The following is a 17,784-nucleotide window of genomic DNA, read 5'->3' as shown; positions in this document are numbered from 1 at the left end:
TGTAAATACTAAATGAAGGAATGCACTCACTAAAAGGGTTTTATGCAGTTATACTATCATGTTTTAGTTCGAGTTTACCATTATCCTAGTCAGTTTACCTTTGTGCTTTGAACTGACATGGCTGACATCTCAGGAAATGGAATGCTATCAATCAGATCAAAAATCCCCTTAATCTTTTGGTCAGAAAGCCTCACATGTACCAGGGGAAGGCCTCCTGAAACTTTAAACCTGTGGGGAGAGAATTTAAAAAAACAGCATTTTGTGAACAGTGTAATATTGGAATGAAGTTACATGTGAGCCAACTTTTCAGCAGATACTAAGAGGTTTACTAAATTTTAATTTTAACATGTCATTAACCATTGGAGCAAAGAAGCTCATGATGCAGACATCTGCGTTCAGGGCCTGTTAGTACATATACTTATAGTTAACACAGCCATAAAAAAAAATTCTATCAGTGAAACTATATTAAACACCCAAGCTAAATGGAGATTTTCCCCCCACTATTGAATTTCACAGATAACCCCTTTCCCCCGCCTTCCTATTGAAGCCCAAGGGGCTAGTCATAACTCCCTCCTCCTCTCAGCTCCTTCTTTGTGTTAGCCATACTGATGGCTGGAGAACAATATAAGATACTTGCCCGAAAATCCAGGAAAACTGCCTCTACATACATTTTAGGTATTCAGGTCACTGGTTTTGCTCTTAACTTGTGATATTTGTTTTTCTTGGAAAAGTTAAGATATGGGGACAACCCACCCAGAGCTACTTTATTCAAAACACACTCAACTGCCACAATGTTCAAAAGTTTTTGTTCAGTAAACAGCAGAACAGTTTGTGCTTTTAAACAAAAATGTAAAGGAATTATTTGCAGCCTGAAACTGTGACCAAAAACACTTCAGACAAGATTTCTTTGAAAATTTCAACAGGTGGTATGCAAAAAAAAAAAAACAAAAAAAAAAAAACAAAAAAAACCAATTACTAACTTGTTCCTCAACTGTGGTTATTCGAGGTGTGTTGCACATGACCATTCCACTCTTGGTGTGTGCATGCCCCGAACACAGTGGTGAGAAATTTTTCCCTCAGCAGTACCCATCGGGGCAGCTCGAGAGCTCTCTGCTCTTGCATGCCTGTGCATATATGTATAAAAGGACAAGGTCACCACCGCCATCCCCCAGTTTCTTTTTGCCGGAAAAACACTGATGCAGGGAGGTAGGACAGCAGGTCGTAGAACGGACATATGCAACTCATCTTGAAGAACAACAGTTATGGAACAGGTTAGTAACTGTTTTTTTCCTTCAAGTGATTGCACATGTGCATTCCTCTCTTGATGATTCACTAGCCATGGAAACAGGTAGAAGGATCAGAGCCTATCTGCACAGGGACTAAAGGACAATTCGCCCAAGTCTGGCATCATCTCGAGCTTGCTGAGTGATGGCATAATAGGAAGCAAACATGAGCACCAAAGACCAAGTTGCCATCTTACAAATGTCTGAGATAGGAACTTTAGCCAAGAAGGCTGCAGAAGCAGCTTGCTATCTCATTGAACATGCTATCACTCCGCTTGGCAGGCTAACATTAGACAAACAGTAGCACAGGCGGATACATGAAGTTATCCAAGATGATATGCTCTGAGAACGAACTGGGAGCCCCTTCATTCTGTCTGTGATCACCACAAAGAGTTGGGAAGACAGATAGAGAACTGTTTGGACCTGTCAGGGTAGAATGCCAATGCTCTCCTAATAACCAGAGTATGTACAGCCTTCCTTTCATCTTTATCTGAGTGCAGTTTGGGAAGAATGAAGGTAGGTAAACTGCTTGGTTGATATAAAAGCTAGATACCACTTTTGAGATAAACTTTGTATGAATACGCAGCTAAACTTGGTCTTCAAAAAAACACTACAATGAGGGCCGGACATCAGGGCCCACAGCTCATTTACTTTCACTGAAAGAGACAGTCAAGAGCAGGTAGCTAAAAGCTTAAAAGAAAGAACAAACTTTTACAGTATCAAGTTTAGGTCCCATGAGGAACAGGATCTCGTACCTGACGATCTTTCCAGGTCTTTCAAAAATGTATTGATATTCTATTAGAAAAGACAGAGCAGTCAGCCACCTAAGAATGGAAGGCTGAGATAACTACTAAGTGGACCTTGATGGAACTAACAGCCAATCTATGTTTTAGGTACAAAAGATAGTCCAAAATATATTGGATTGAAGAATGTATCAGCAAAATTCCAGGCAGATGAGACCAGACAGAGAAATGCTTCTGCTTAGAGAGTTTGTCTATACAGTAACTCGACACCTGCGACACACCCTGGTCAGCTGGTTCAGGATTGCACAGCTCAGGCTGAGGGGCTGTTTGATTGCTGTATAGACTTCTGGGCTCGGGCTGGACTCCAGCCTCCAGGTCCCTGTGAGGTGCAAGGGTCCTAGAGCTCCATCTCTAGCCCAAGCCTGGAAGTCTACACAGCAATCAAACAGCCTTGCAGCCTGAGCCCTGCAAGCCCAAGGTGGCTGGGTTTTTTTTCGCTGTGTAGACATACCCAGAGAGGCAAGTAGATGTAGATGATCATTTTCTACTATGCAATAGCACATCTTAACCTCTTTTGAACACAACTGCCCCCCAGAGTCTAACCATGGAGCATCTATGCTGTTCGATGGATGTCTACAGGTTTGGGTAGACAACAGACAACCGTGGTCTTGAGAAATAAGATTTTGGATGGTCTAGATAATACTTAGTCCTGCTGTGACTGCAGGGGACTGGACCAGATGACCTCTCGAGGTCCCTTCCATTCCTATGAAATTTAATCCAGGTCCAATGGAAGCAGTATCAGCTTTTTCACCGAAAGGTACAGGACAGTGGAGAGTCAGTGCTGCCTTGGCCACGCTGGGGCGATAAGAATGATTCAGGCATGGTGCAGTCTGATTTTTTAGTAGCACATTGTGAAGCAGTGGAATTGATCGGAAAGCATGCAGAAGATTGCTCCTTCAGACAACAGGAAAGTGTCCATTAGGGAACCCAGACAGTGACCCTGTAGGTCACAAAACTGTTGGCATCTCTTGTTTTATCTCATTGCAAACAGGTCTACCTGAGGAGCTGCACAGGGCTGGAAAATAAACCTGGTTCCATCCAGATAAATAGACAACTCATGGTGATTCATCAATGACCTGCTTTGGTCATCTGCCAGCCTGTTCTGCACTTCCAGAAGAAGCACTTCTTGGCAGAACAAGGATGAGTGGCCACCTCCTTGTCTGATGAGATAGAACATTGTTGCCGAGTTGTCTGTGATACTGAGAAAATTGAAATGGGACAGAAAAACTGGGCACACTAGCCAGATAGTTGTCAACTCCCCTTACCTCATGAGTCAGGTCTTTTGCAGACTATAACCCCTAAAACTGAGGGGGAACACAGATCAGCATCCCAACCTAAAGCAGATGCATCTGTTACTAGCATGAGTGATGGCTCAGGAGGACAAATTAACTCCTTCTCAAATGTTGGCAGAGTTTGCCCACCAGTCTAGTCTAGAGAATCTAAAATGTGAGGTGCCCCTTGAGCACAGTGTTCACATAGTGACAGCTTGGCAAAAATACTGAGGCCAGCCAACCTTGTGGAATCCTAATATGAAATCTGGCACACCACACTACATATATGCATGAGGCCACAGGAAGTAAGAAGGAACAGAGGGGTGGAGGGAATGGCTTTTCTCTTTATACTGACACAGTGGTGTGCGACAGGGAAGAGTGATTGAACTGCCATGAAGGGTACCTCAGAGGAAAAAATTTCTGACAACTGTGCTTGGGATGCACCCACACCAAGAGTGTAATGTACTTGTGCAATCATTCAGAGAATAGAATAAATTGGTTAGTCTCTAAGGTGCCACAAGTACTCCTTTTCTTTTTGCGAATACAGACTAACACAGCTGCTACTCTGAAACCTGTCAGAGAATAGATTATTGCAGGCCAGTAGGAACTGTGTGAGCACGGAGCACAGTCAGTGCAAATAGTATCTTCTGAGAATTTAGCTACCAAATGCTAACAAGTATCCACATGCCATTTTTCAGAGGCTCACAATTAAGGCCAAATTTTCACAGGAATGACAAAAAGCACATTCTTGACACGAGCGTGAATTCTCTTAAGTGCATGCTCTAAAACATACAGACGCTTTAGCAATTTAACATGGGCAAAAGAAGGTGTTTTTCCTTTATCTGATTCTCACAAAAGGCTACATTGTTTTAGCTGAAACTTTGCTGCAGGCTAAGAATTTTGTAAACGCTCAATATGTCAAGTTTCATCCCAAATGATTGAAGCTTGGCAAAGTTACAAGCAACATATAAACTGTTAGGCAGCCTTAATTATAAATGTAGCTACTGACTTTGCCCATAACAAGGAGAAAATTAAGTCTTCAAACTCCATCTTGTCCCACTGGGCTTCAGTGACAAAGCCCTTTTTCAATAAGGACAAATGACCAAGCAAAAATTAATTGTCTGATAGTGCTGATACATTACTTAGCCATTCTGATGTCTTTCTCCACCATTGATTTGGCTAATTGCACATGCATATCCATAGGCTGTAATATGTGCAAAGCAGATGGATGCTGAAATCGAGCCTTCTTCCAGTCTTCACCTGAAGGAGTGTTTAACCAGTTTAAAAATTAAACTTCACAAGCTTTATTTTGTAACAAAGAGAGAATATAAAAATAATCCAGAAAAATCATTTAAGAATTACTTTAAAAAATCCAGCCCATCTAATGAACTGCAGAAACCTAAGTTCATATAGGCAAGATATTGCATGGACTTCCACAGGTCAGAAAACAGCCACCCTTAACATCATGCTTTATCAGCATCTAGCATGGGCCAAAACCAAGAAGTATTTTCACTTACAACTTTGAAACCCAGAAGCAAGAGCTATGAACTCAGCCATTATCGGTACGTCAGATTTCTTCTTTTCCTCACAATATTTTTCCTAACATAAGAGTCCTCCCATGTAAATCATCATAAAAGACCATCATATACATTTTGAGCTAGTCTGAGCTGTCTATTAATCCAAATAAACAAAAAAAAAATTCATGAGCCTATCAATCGGTGCGGAATACTAAATTACCTACCCCAGCTTACTTGCTAACACTTGAATGAATACAGCAATAATATAGATTTCCAGAGAACAAATGGGCATTTTTACACAAGATACTGGAAATATTAAAATAAAGGAAGTTTTACAGTTTTAATTTCTATTTTCTTTACATTATATGTAACTTATTTTAAGAACAAACCACTATCTACTAATATATATTTAAACATTTTTATTGTTCTTTGATTAAGAAGTGATTTTGCTTTAATACCTCTTCTGCCAAAAAGAAGTTGTACATTCTTGATTTCCACATCAAACGTGTCATAAGCTTTGTCCATAATCTCTTCCAAGGATGAAAAACTAGAAGATTGATGACCCCCTTGATTTACGCTGGTGAACTGGTGGGACAGATTGAAAGAAATAGAAGTACAGTATTTATACACACACACTATATTATTCATTTCAATACCGTACAGGCAAAACTACTAGATTTTTAAAGCCTGTAATTTTTGGTTTGACTACCTCAGAAGAGGTATTTTAGAAATGTCAACGCCATTATCCTTAATAAAAATTAAGATAGCATAACTGAAAATAGAGCAAGTTCAGTAAGATTTATTTTTATTTTTGTTAGTATATCACGTTATGTCTACAACAATATATTAGTCAACTTATATAGGACTTCAAGTTTCAGCTTTACAGCATCACCATAGCATCAACTTCACAGCTCCAGAGTAGCTCAACAGCTTTTCTTAAGTCTTATTTGTTAAATAAAAGGAAGACTACTTCGCTGAAAAATGTAGGTACACAGTGCTTCATAAACAAGTGAAAGATATGGCTTTGAAAAATCACATAGCTCTTACAGTTTAACTTGTTTGACATATGGAACCACATTTCACAAAGAATGAAATATAGCTCTTCTGGATGATTCTTATTCGTGTGTTTATGACAAAGATTATGATGCAAATGATACTAGTGGGTTTACAAAAAGGTGCCTGACCACTGATCAGCACTGTTGTCAGTCTTAAAACGAGCCTCCTGTGAACGAACAAATAATTGTATAATTTCCCTCTATCTTGAACTCAAATGAAACCAGAGGAAACCAACTGCATACCTGAAACGTACCGAAGTCCAAAATAAGTAGGTCTGACTTTTCATTGTGGAAACCGGTCTGTGGAACCACAAGATAGGATGGTTTCAGATTAATCTTCAAGTCAAGCACTTTCCGTGTTTCAATAATATGAGCTAGTCCTTAAATAAGGAAAAGAACAGATTAAAAGATGAAAATATATTCACATCTGTAACCAATAGGTATGGGACAGGGAACAAACAATACTATACCAAGGTAAAAGTCATATTTTCACTGTAGGAGCAGTTACAGATTAAATGTGATCAATCTTTAATGCAGACATCTTTTTGGTTAACTTCTCTATATACTAACATCTTGTAAGTTTTTAAGTCAATTTTTCAATTTATTGCTAGAGAGCATTCTATCTGGAGGTTAATCACTTATCTGTGTATTGACTCAAGAGAAACAGAACTCAAAGCAATTTTGATTCAGAGATCCCATGGTGTGATGTTTATTCAAACAGCAATACTAATACTGCCTCACAAGTAAGGCCCCCAGACTCTTTGCTAATATTTAAGGGTTCACTTATCAATGGTAGTTACTTTTATCTATTTACCTGTAGCAGTTCTTTCTTTAATTTCTTCCAACTTCATCAACGTGGCTGATGTTAGACGTTCCAGATCCATTCCCTTACTTGTCTGGAAGAATTCCACCATTGCATTTATTGTTTTCTTTAAAAACAAATAGTATCAGTTTATATGCAATCATCCAATACACACTGCTTCAGTTCCAAAACATAAATTAAATATCAATTAAACTGAGATGGCAAAAAATTAAGGCAAGGAAGAAAAACTACTTTGGTACAATATTTGAAAGGAGATGGAAAGGCAATGAGCTGGAGAGAGAAAAAAAGGTATTCCCATACATTTCTAATTTGAATATTACTCACAGCATCATATATGATTTCCACAGGCTGTGATTCAACTATAAGGCTCTGGTCAGCAGTGCTATCCTCTGGATTTGTCTCAAACACTATTTTAAGCAAAGATGATTTGGTATCCCCAATAGAAGCCACAAGAGAAGGTACAATACTTTGTTGTTTCAGTCCTGTTACATACCAGTGCTCAAGCTTTGCCTCCACTCTGTAAATGAAGACAAGAATTGTTTTAAATCAATTTGTATTGAATATTCAAGAGTATGTAAATCTATCAATGGAATACAAGCTGCAATTTCACTTTGCACCAACATGAAACAGGAAAATTCACAGTGTCTTAGACAAGATGTAAGTGAACACAAGACACAGGGGTGGCTAATCATTAACCAGAACTGTCTCAAGAAGTATCCTAAATTCATAGGACTAACTACATGCCAAAGGATTTTAGGAGATTCTTGCCTATAAAAAGGCATCAAAGAAATACCTTAGGTTAAATGAAGCTAAATACTTTAAGTGACAATGCAGGCTACACAAAGAAAAGAATACAACAGGAAACTAAATTAAGCCCTGCGATTTTAATGTCCTTACCATCTACATTCAACTTTATTTCATTTTAAATTCAGGTTCACATTTCTCTTGTAACTGATTCTCTTATTCAGAGATAGTGCACTTACGCTAGATTAGAAAAAAAGTAATTAATGATTTAGGAGAGCCAGTTTGGAGCCCAATCCTGCAGATTTCAATGCAAGTTATGGACCCAGTCTTGCTCCCTTTGATACCAATGGAAGGTCTTTATTGTTTACTTCAGGAAACAGGAACCAGATTTCTGAATGTGAGATTATGTTGGTTGGTTGCACCTTAGAAAAAAAAATACACGGTTTTTCTACAACTGACTATTAAGATCTTCATTCAGTTTTAGTAGTAAAGACTTGGGAGTTTAAAACAGGAAAGTCCATTTAGGCTCAGGTTCATAGAGATGTGATTTTTTTAACCTTTTAAAAGAAAGGAGAATAGCTAAGGCAGATTAGATCCACCTTTTCCTTTATGAAATTTTATTAGTAAAATCATCACTTCCACATTTTTGAGCATAAGTCTCATTGCCAACTATACTTTCAAAAGTCTCCTTTTTTATTTTTGGGCCAAGTGCTAGTTGTGTGTCCCTCAATCTGCCCAGTGAAACCACATTACACATTACAGAATATTTTAAACAGATATTCTGTGAAATGGGGTTCTGCATAAAAGAAAAGTGGGGGGAAAAACAGAATCTGTTAAAATTACTTCTCCTACTCTCACCACCAATATGCTAACTTGAATTAGAAAAAGTGTGCACAGGTTCATTTTCCAGATGAAACATCTAAGGGTGAGAGTGTATTAGTTCCTCGGTGAAGATTCCATAGGACGTTTGTGGCAGAGCTGGGAAATAAACTCTGATTTGAGGACAGACCCATATCCGGAAACAGTCCACGTTGTCCATCATCATAACTATTATTTCAAATCTCTGTATTTGATTAGGGCACCCTTTACCACAGAATCATAGAATATCAGGGTTGGAAGGGACCTCAGGAGGTCATCTAGTCCAACCCCCTGCTCAAAGCAGGACCAAACCCCAACTAAATCATCCCAGCCACAGCTTTAAGCAGGGTTAATCCTTTGTGAAGTGCTTTGAGATTTTCAGATGAAACAGAACTATGTGCAAAGCAATATTTGTCACTTCTTCAGCTAAAAGTAATCAAGATAACCAGCTTGACTGGTGGTGGGCACTCTGGCCAGCACATTTGGCATTGACTGAGGAGCCAGGCTTGGTATTACTTTTAGCACTTTTTAACAAAATATGGAATGAAGACAAGCTGCACATGTATGAACGGGTAGCATAAATAAAAGGTAATTATGTTAAACATTGAATGAAGCAGGGCTCCAAAAGAGGCCTTTATTAAGCAAGCCACTCCAACTTTTTTTTTTAAATAAAAATCAATATTTATAACTTCATTTACCTACAAAAAAAGTTTTAAGTTGTAAAAAATCTGAGAAACTAATAAGGAGAGTCATACACAACATATTGCTTTGTTCAAGAATCATTCATTTTAAAAAGGAATAAGCAGAGTGAAAATTAGCACCCTAAAAATATAATTGATCACTGTTCACAGAAATATGAAAAAGCAAACATGTAATTACTTAAGTGCTTGTGCTCCTGGTCTCTGAGATATTTTCGTGCTTAGATCAATTATCTGTACTTTAAGAGTCTCTGGCACATCCTTGTCTTCTTTAATTGTAAGAGAAGTACTTAACAGCTTCAGTGTCATTACATGAGCAACATACTAGTTGGGGAGATAAAAAAAAATTGAGATTAAGAGTCTTTGCACAAATGCTTCATGATAATTTCTATTTTCTTATATTTACCACATATTCCACTGTTTTATATAGTTTTAGTGCAGCCAATCCAGTAGCCCAACATATTGCCTGGTTACCCACAAAGAAACCTGTGTTACAGGCCCCCTGAGTTCAATCATCATCCCCTCTCTCCAAGTTTAAAAAAAAAAAAAAAAAGGGTTACTGAGGTATTTCCTTTCTCTGACAGAACAGACATCAATTCCATCTAACAATAATTATTTTTACTCGAGTCATAGACATACTACATTGATGGAAATCCAGTGAAGCCAGGAAACTCCTAACCCCATGGCTAGTTGAACTCAAAGATATAATTACTAGGTGTGGACATTAATTTTGATTAATGATCTGAATAATTTACACATATATGTATGTCAGTCTCAGCAGCAAGAAAGATTATGTAAATCAAAGTTACTGGATTACTTCCTGGGACCTATGTTTGAGTGCATCCACATAAAATCAGAGCACACTTTTCCTTTTTGAGAACAAGAAGAAATGATTTCTCTTTATCTGAATCAAAACAGAAAAGTAGGATTTGAACATTCCTTGATACATAAACATGGAAAAGAAACAGTTATGTAACCCAGACATTCTTCTGAGTACGTGACTAGCAGCCCTAACCTAAGGAACAGGACTACCAGTGTGGAGAGAGAAATTAAGAGGGTAGCAATGTACACCGAGTATACTGCCACAGTATACCACCAAAGATTCCCTCATTAAATAATAAATGTTTTCCCACACTGTGTGAAAGACTTTTCTACGGAAGGGAAGGTTCTGTATTCCACTGAGGGTAATGTGCATGCTTCCTGCCCCTGGAGCTGGAGCTTTTGAAAATAGTAGTGTCCGTTGGTCTGCACATGCACCCTTCCACTGCCACATGGTTTCGCCCGAAGCAATAAAGGGCAAGGCAGACCAGTCACGTCTCCAGTTCCTTCTCCACCGCAGACGTATCAGATCCACAGCAGAGGGGAAGTGGGGTGGGTTTGGAATACATAGAGGAACCACACATCTCAAAGAGCCTCCAGTAACTGGTAAGTAACCTCCTATTCTTCTTCGAGTGATGGTCCCTATTGTATTCCATTGAGGTGATTGACAAGCAGTACCTATATAGGAGAGTGCAAGGAGGATGACGGAAGCATGGAATGAAGGACCGCTGTACCAAATGAAGCGTCCTTTGCCGAATCATGCACCAAGGCATAATGAGAAGAGAAGGAGTGCACCGAGCTCCAAGTGGCCACTTTACAAATGTCCAACAGGGGCATGTCATGGAGTGCAGCGGTAGTTGAGGCTTGTGCTCTCGTGGAATGGGCCCGTATCCCACCCAGTGGGGATCATCCTGCTAGTTCATAGAGCGTAACGCATCCTGAGACCCATTTTGAGATCCTCAGGGTGGAAATGTGCTGTTCCTTAATTACCTCTGCTATGGCCACAAAGAGTCTGGGAGACTTTCAGAATGGCTGTGTCCTTCGAAGCTTACAGAATCAACCTTGTAAAAGTACAAACATTTTCTTGTGATGCTGCCCTGCAAATTTTTTTGGTGGATGTGCATGCACTTTCTACTCACTAAGATGTTGCACACTTTGTATAGTGAAGTAATCACATCCAAGTTAATATCTGCATGTTTATGTTTGCATTATGCACAACTTCCAATGGTATATTTTTGAACCCCTACTGCAGCATCAAACCAACCTCTGAGAGGACAAACAGAGCAAGTTTATTTGACAGCTGATCATTTTGTTAACAGTCAGTGAAACAGTATTCAGGGTCAATCTTGAGAGTAAACACTTCATTGAGATACATAGAAGATTACTGTTTCAGGCTGTTTTACATCTCTCATGAACATCACGAATTATTCTAGTTTTTCTTTCACTTATGAGAAGTTACAACTCATATTACACTACTACGATCTCTAGTCAAGTCTTCAGGACAAAAAATTAAAATCACATTCAAATAGATAACACTTGCTGAACTTCTGTATAGCTACAATATCATAAATACATAAATGGCTAGTCCACTCTGTGCCAAAGGGGTAGAGCTGCCAAGGAAAATATTTTGTATAATTGAAGCTCTCTGATTTACTGCAAGGTTCTTATCTCAAGCAATATGCAGTAAATCAAGGTAGTACATTTTCTCCAGCCCTCCAATTATTTTGGTGGCACTTGCTCTGATTTTTTCATTATTCTTCTTAAAAAAATGTTGACACCAGAAATCGACATAGTATCCCAGCGTCCATCTCACCAATCCCATATACCAAGGTAAAGTCACATCCATACTCATTACTTCCCTGTTTATATATCCAAGGATCCCATTAGCTTTTTGCCACAGCTCATGTTCAGCTGATTGTCCACTATGACCCCTTAATCCTTTTCAGAGTTACATCTGTCCAGGATTCAACCCCGCATTCTGTAATTAGAACCTACATTACTTGTTCCTGGATGCATAACTGCATTTGGCTACATTAGAACACATTTTGTTTGAATGGGCTCATCTTACCCATCTGTATGACTGCCTTGTCCACATTAGTTACTCCTCTGCCAATCTTTGTGACATCTTCAAATTTCGTCAGCAGTGATTCTCCACTATAAATGGCCCTATTCAATACCGATTCCCCACTGACAACTGCTTTTTTAAAATCTATCAGTTGACCAACTCCTAATTCATTTAATGTGGGCTTTATTGACAGCGTGTAGTGCTAATTGTTTAATAAACTATTTTGGGTACTAAGACAGACAACTTATATAAGTTTAAGTACATTACATCTATGCAGTTAACTTTATCAACCTAACTGGTAGTCTCAAAGATTTAAAACAAGTTGGACTAGAACTCTCTTCCATAAAATCATACTGACTGACATAGGAATATGTTTATAACTGCAACCCAGATCAGCTTTTCTATTATTTTGGCCAGGACTGATGTCACGCTAGTCAGTCCACTGTTAGCCTGGTCACACAGTTTGTCTTTTTTGACTATTGGCATAAAATTAGCACTCTTCCAGTCTTCTGGAATTTGGTAGGTATTCTAAGATATATTAAAAAGAAGAGATCTCAGCCAGCTCTTTTAGGACTCTTTAGTGCAAGTTACCTGGGCTTCCTGATTTAAAAAGGTTCATCTCTAGCAGATGTTCTATGATTCTAGTACATTATCCTGCTTCTTTCCAAATACAGAACAGAAATATTTATTGAAACTTCTGCCTTTTTTGTATCATTAATTTTACCGTCTCTAACTAGTAATGAGTCTATACTACTGTTAGGATTTCTTTTGTTCCCAATATATTTAAATTCCTCATTGTCCTTAGCCCTGCAAGCCATGGATTTCTCCCTGAGGTCTTTAGCTTCCCTTACCAATTTTCTACACTTCATAACTTCTAATTTATTCTCATTACTCACTATTTCCTCTTTTTTCCATTTTTTGTGTTTTGCTTTTTAATTTCTAATTGCTGCCTGCACTTCACTGGTAAACCAGGACAGGTTTTAGCCTCAGCTGTCCTCTTTCTTACCTGGAGTAATCGTGGCTTTTTGGCCATGTGAGCTTCTTGTGCACATAACTAGCTGGAATGCAGACTTGGGGATTTCTGAACAATCTAATTGCTTACTGCTGTTTGTTACTATTGTGTTTGTGGAAACAGCACCTTGTGTTTTTAACCCAACAAAATTACACAGGGTATATACCTGACTCATATAATCAATTTCTCATCCTAACATGAACAACTCTGCCAAGCTCTGAATATTGGTTAACCATTGACCCAAGGCATCAACAATACTATACTAACGTTTGAACTAAACACATATTTATTTCACTTAATTACTATAGAAATGCATTGATGTTAGGATTCTAAGTTTAAACTCCAATTTAAGTTCTTCCCTCCAACACTCAGCAAGAAATAGAGACACTGAAGAGGTCAAACTATTTTAGTTGTTTTTTTTGTTTGTTGGAATTTGTTTTGTTTTCCCCATTTACAGCAAACCTTTTATTTTTTCCTCTCTTTTAAGCAGCAAGTTTATCTTTCAACTCATTCTGCTCCCATTACCTATTTGCACATCATTTGGGGAATAAAGATCACACATGAATGATTTTATTAAGACATCCTGATAGTAACATCAAGCGAGTGATTTGTCGGGATGCATTTGACTGTTGGGACACCAAAATCTCAACAAGCCCAGATATTTATACAGCCCAATATAATGATCTTTTAGTCTATATATAGTGAATATGAACTCACAGTGAATATATATTTGGCAGATCATTATCAGTGAACGACTGGCACTCAAAATATAGTCATTCCTAACTTCACTCCTGTATTACTTATGTATACCAGGACAACAAATTTTTTGTTCTTTTTTCATTAAAAATGGTCAGTTTACCTTCTTAGGTAAAGTCAAGTTGTGAGAGCTGTCACTATACCCAATAGCAGTAAAGAGCTTAGCCTTTTCTTCTGGGGTCATGAGGTCATCAATGGCTAAAAAAAAAAAAAAAAAAAAAGTGTTCAAATTCACATTAGTACCCATAACTGGTATAGGAAAAACAATTTAATTAATATATCTTAACACCACACCAGGGCACTTAATTTAGTTTCTGCTATGAAGTATTTCTCAAAAAGATTGTAAATTATGCAATGTGACTCTCATTCCCCCACCACAGGCTAGTGATATATACCTACATAATGTAAGCTCACTGAAATTACTTGCATCCCAGTGGCACAGAGAAGCCCAGCTGTGATCAAGACTCCATTGTGCTAGGCACCATGCAATACCCTAAGAATTCCTGGCTCAAACAGCCAACTGTCACTAAAGGAACTTGCTAGTGAATACTTGCCTTTTACAACTATCGTAAATAATTCAATATTTTTTCTTTACAATGCGCTTCTGAAATTTTCATACATCATTTACAAGAGGCCACAGCTTATTTGCTGACATATTTTATTACTGTGGTTTCACTGAATTACTACTATCTATTCAGTGATATAACAGCAGAGAACCAAAATTAATCACAAGAAAACACTCCACTCCATACCTCTACCTTTCTTCTTTTCCTATAGCCAAGCAGGACAGACAGTCACCTACCCACAAGTGAATTAAATATTAGTACTATTTGTCAAGCTTCATGTGAGAATGACCTATTTAAATTCAAACCTACTTTCAGGAACTGGTGATTCTTCATCTTCCTTTTTTCTAGATTCCTTCTTACCCCAGAACCCACTAAACCATCCTCCACCTTTCTTCTCTCCATCAGCAGATTTCTTCCTCAGCAATTTCTGCCCTGATCTTATTACCTACAAACCAAAGATAATTAATTAAATTAACATAAATGTTAGAACCATTCCATATTAACTTTTGTTTTACCAGAAATTAAACAATGGATATATCAAATGATGTACATGCATTTTCAGTAATGAGAGAGGTCAGAGACTAAGTCCCAGCATAAGATGGAAGTATTTATTACATTAGTCTCCCTATTTGAAAGGGGTAAAAATGCTTCACTGCCTAACATGACATTTATTCTGTGTTGCGCCCTTTATCTACTTGTAATCCACTGCTCCAAAGAGGCTCCAATCTAATTGCAAACAAATCAAGTGAGAGCTAAAAAAAACTGAAGCAAGGGAGATAAAGAAAGGGAAGGACAGCTTCTGGCCCTAAAATCTATGTACTGTTAATATAGTTCAGATACTTTTTCGGATTTGTTATAAATCCATCTTGATAGTTCTACCATTTTAATTTCTTGTATTCATATTTAGACCTTCCACTTTTAGGTTTTAAGCAGAAAGACCCTATTACCTCAAATTCTAAGTAACAGTCCCTAGCCCAAAGAACTTGCAATTGAAAAGATACATCTTACATTATTTCTTCAGCTACCTTTAGCATAAATGCTTGACAAATTTAAACTACATCAATCGTTTCCTCTCATTATGGCACTATAAACACATAGGCTATGTTTAGTTTATCTGAGGACTCATAGCAACCTGAAAGATAGAAAAGACTTTGCAATAGGACAGTCAGCAAAGAGAAAAATACTTTCCCAGGGTGCCAGACTTTTCAGCATCTTTCAAGATCAAGCCCTATATACAAATGCATCATATCATGGAACCGATGTGTGCTATTGCTAACACATTATTCCTTGTTGAGCCCAAGACAATCTATATATGGCTCCAGTATAACTAATCCTGGAATACTACGTTCAATTCTGGGCACTATGTTAAAAGAAAGATATTAAAAAACGGAGCAATTACAATGAAGAACAAAATAACTGGAGAAAGCCAAATCTTTATTCATAGAGTACCTAAGTGCTCATCTAGCTACCCGAGATGTATAACTGATACGACTGGGGGCAGTGAGGGACACATGCACCACCAACCACCTCCCACCATTTTGGGTGGGAGAAAAGGAAAGCAAGGGGGAACTCTAGATTGTGTTTATTTCCTCTCCCCTTCCTTCCCAGGGAGACTGTAGCTAATAGCATCTGAGCTCATCCCACCCATTCCTGCCGCCATTGTATGTGTGGGGTCACGTCAGACTGACTGATTGTCTTACACCCTCACAGGCAGTGGGAAGCAGGGATTGCTTCTGCCCAGCATTTCTTGGCTTGTTCCATAACAGGGTCCTAGCCTCCTCCTGGTGCTTATGAGATACAATCTATCAGGTGCTAGGACACATGGACCAGTGTTTACATCCTATATTAAACCACCCCAAATGGGTAACATCAATTTAAAATTTCATTATTAAATATGTTGTCTGTCTTTTTCAGGATCACATGGAAAAGCCAGACCTACAGATATCTCAGTATTTGGGCACAGTATTTTTCACTGGGGACAAAAAGGGTGTCTGGCAAACATGGGGACTCCATTTAGGCTTCTCCATTTAAGATCCCTACCTGAGATGGCAGGGAAGGAGAAAAATGTTGTGGCAACCTGCTGGCCCCATTCATCCACCCTAGGCAGGCTGTTCCTATCCTTCACAGGTGATCATTATTCATTCATCATTGTAATTTAAGCACAGCAAAAGGTATTAGTCTGATCATTACGTTAAAGAGAGATGTCAGCCAGATTTCAGCCCTTCCCCTGATGTTACCTAGCTCTGGTCGAAAAACCTTCCAAAACTGGGTTGGCAAGGAATTGCCAGACCAGCAATAATGAACCAGACATGGAAAGAGGTCAACAGGGAAACAAGTAAGTATATTACCACAATTAGGGGTGCAATGATTTCCCATTGAAGAATTAAGTATACCACTCCTGAGCTGTTTAGAGAGAATATGGTACAGATATTTCCTTGGTCGAGACCTCATACAGATTCCTTTCTTGCTGCTCAGCAGCGTGAGAGTAGACATAAACCAATTGCTGTCGTCCCCTGTAGTGGGTTCCAGTGCAATGGGTGGGTTGAGAAAGGGTAAGATGTAAAAACCCTGTAAAACAATGGGCTGCTTGGGCATGGAGCCCAAACATGACATTGCACAGTGAGGAGATATGCCTCCAAGTCTTGTGGACATAGGATTTCCTTCCTCTCTCCTCTCCTACATCCAACATGGATGAAGGGAATAGATTGAGACTCTAGCTTCATGCCAGGATCTCCAACTAGGCCAGTGGATATACAGAGGGCACTGCCTACATATATTTATACACACACTCAGGCTTGTAGAACCCAAGGTTAGCAGTGCTCAGTTAAATTCTGCACTGTAACAGGCCTGCCAATTAGTGGTTTCTTGTTGTTTAATAGCTTAAGTTGTGATCACTGCATTTAACCATACTCTGGTGTGTCTCACATTGCTTCCATCTCTGCCTCAGTAGCAATAAGCTTGACTGGGTGATAAAGAGAAGTGACCTAACAGTCACATATTTGGGGTGTATAACATCAAGGATGGAGATCAAGTATTTGGGAGGTCATGCAGGAATATAAGTAGTTCTGTAATGGAATAAAGAAAGGGGAATACTTAGGTGTATTATCAGGAAAAAAAGACAGCAAGGTGTATCATGCTATGGGATACCATGCCAGCAGAAGTATTAGAAGTCTCATTTCTTGATACAAATTTAAGACTGAACACCAAACTAGGAAATTATAGTATAGTAAACTGTCCAGCAAAAAGCAAGAATAACATAAGAGCTCCTCTCCATCTACCTTCTGTGCTTCTATAACGTAGGTAAGACTACAGCAGTGAAACACTGTAAACTCTTTCCCAAAGGATAGAAAATCTCCACAAGCCAGGCCTTAACTTCATATGCATAAATACCTGCTACTAAACATTAAAAACTGTTTTTATTTATTTTGTTACCTCAACTTGTGCTTGCTGTCTTGCTAAAATGATGTTGAAAATGTCCAGTGCTCTTTCTAGATCCTGTTAAACAAAGGAAATA

At 38.5% G+C, this 17,784-nt stretch overlaps 1 protein-coding gene across 5 annotated transcripts in view; it reads right to left on the bottom strand.

Moving 5' to 3' along the window:
* VPS13C (vacuolar protein sorting 13 homolog C) overlaps positions 1 to 17,784 on the bottom strand; it is a 192,168-nt gene that overhangs the window by 126,779 nt on the left and 47,605 nt on the right. For all 5 annotated transcript variants that reach the window (XM_027828023.3, XM_037910913.2, XM_043524468.1 and 2 more), the window contains 10 exons: positions 17,703 to 17,765; positions 14,580 to 14,715; positions 13,808 to 13,902; positions 9,234 to 9,376; positions 7,077 to 7,269; positions 6,744 to 6,858; positions 6,173 to 6,309; positions 5,333 to 5,459; positions 4,500 to 4,617; positions 99 to 228 (listed from right to left, as the gene is read on the bottom strand). In XM_027828023.3, coding sequence (XP_027683824.2) covers positions 99 to 228; positions 4,500 to 4,617; positions 5,333 to 5,459; positions 6,173 to 6,309; positions 6,744 to 6,858; positions 7,077 to 7,269; positions 9,234 to 9,376; positions 13,808 to 13,902; positions 14,580 to 14,715; positions 17,703 to 17,765 — 1,257 coding nt within the window. The remainder of the gene's footprint in view (positions 1 to 98; positions 229 to 4,499; positions 4,618 to 5,332; positions 5,460 to 6,172; positions 6,310 to 6,743; positions 6,859 to 7,076; positions 7,270 to 9,233; positions 9,377 to 13,807; positions 13,903 to 14,579; positions 14,716 to 17,702; positions 17,766 to 17,784) is intronic.

This window comes from Chelonia mydas, chromosome 10 (genome assembly GCF_015237465.2).
Source record: "Chelonia mydas isolate rCheMyd1 chromosome 10, rCheMyd1.pri.v2, whole genome shotgun sequence".
NCBI lineage: Eukaryota > Metazoa > Chordata > Testudines > Cheloniidae > Chelonia > Chelonia mydas.
Note: the sequence above shows the minus strand (reverse complement) of the source record. Positions and strands in the feature narration are given on the sequence as shown.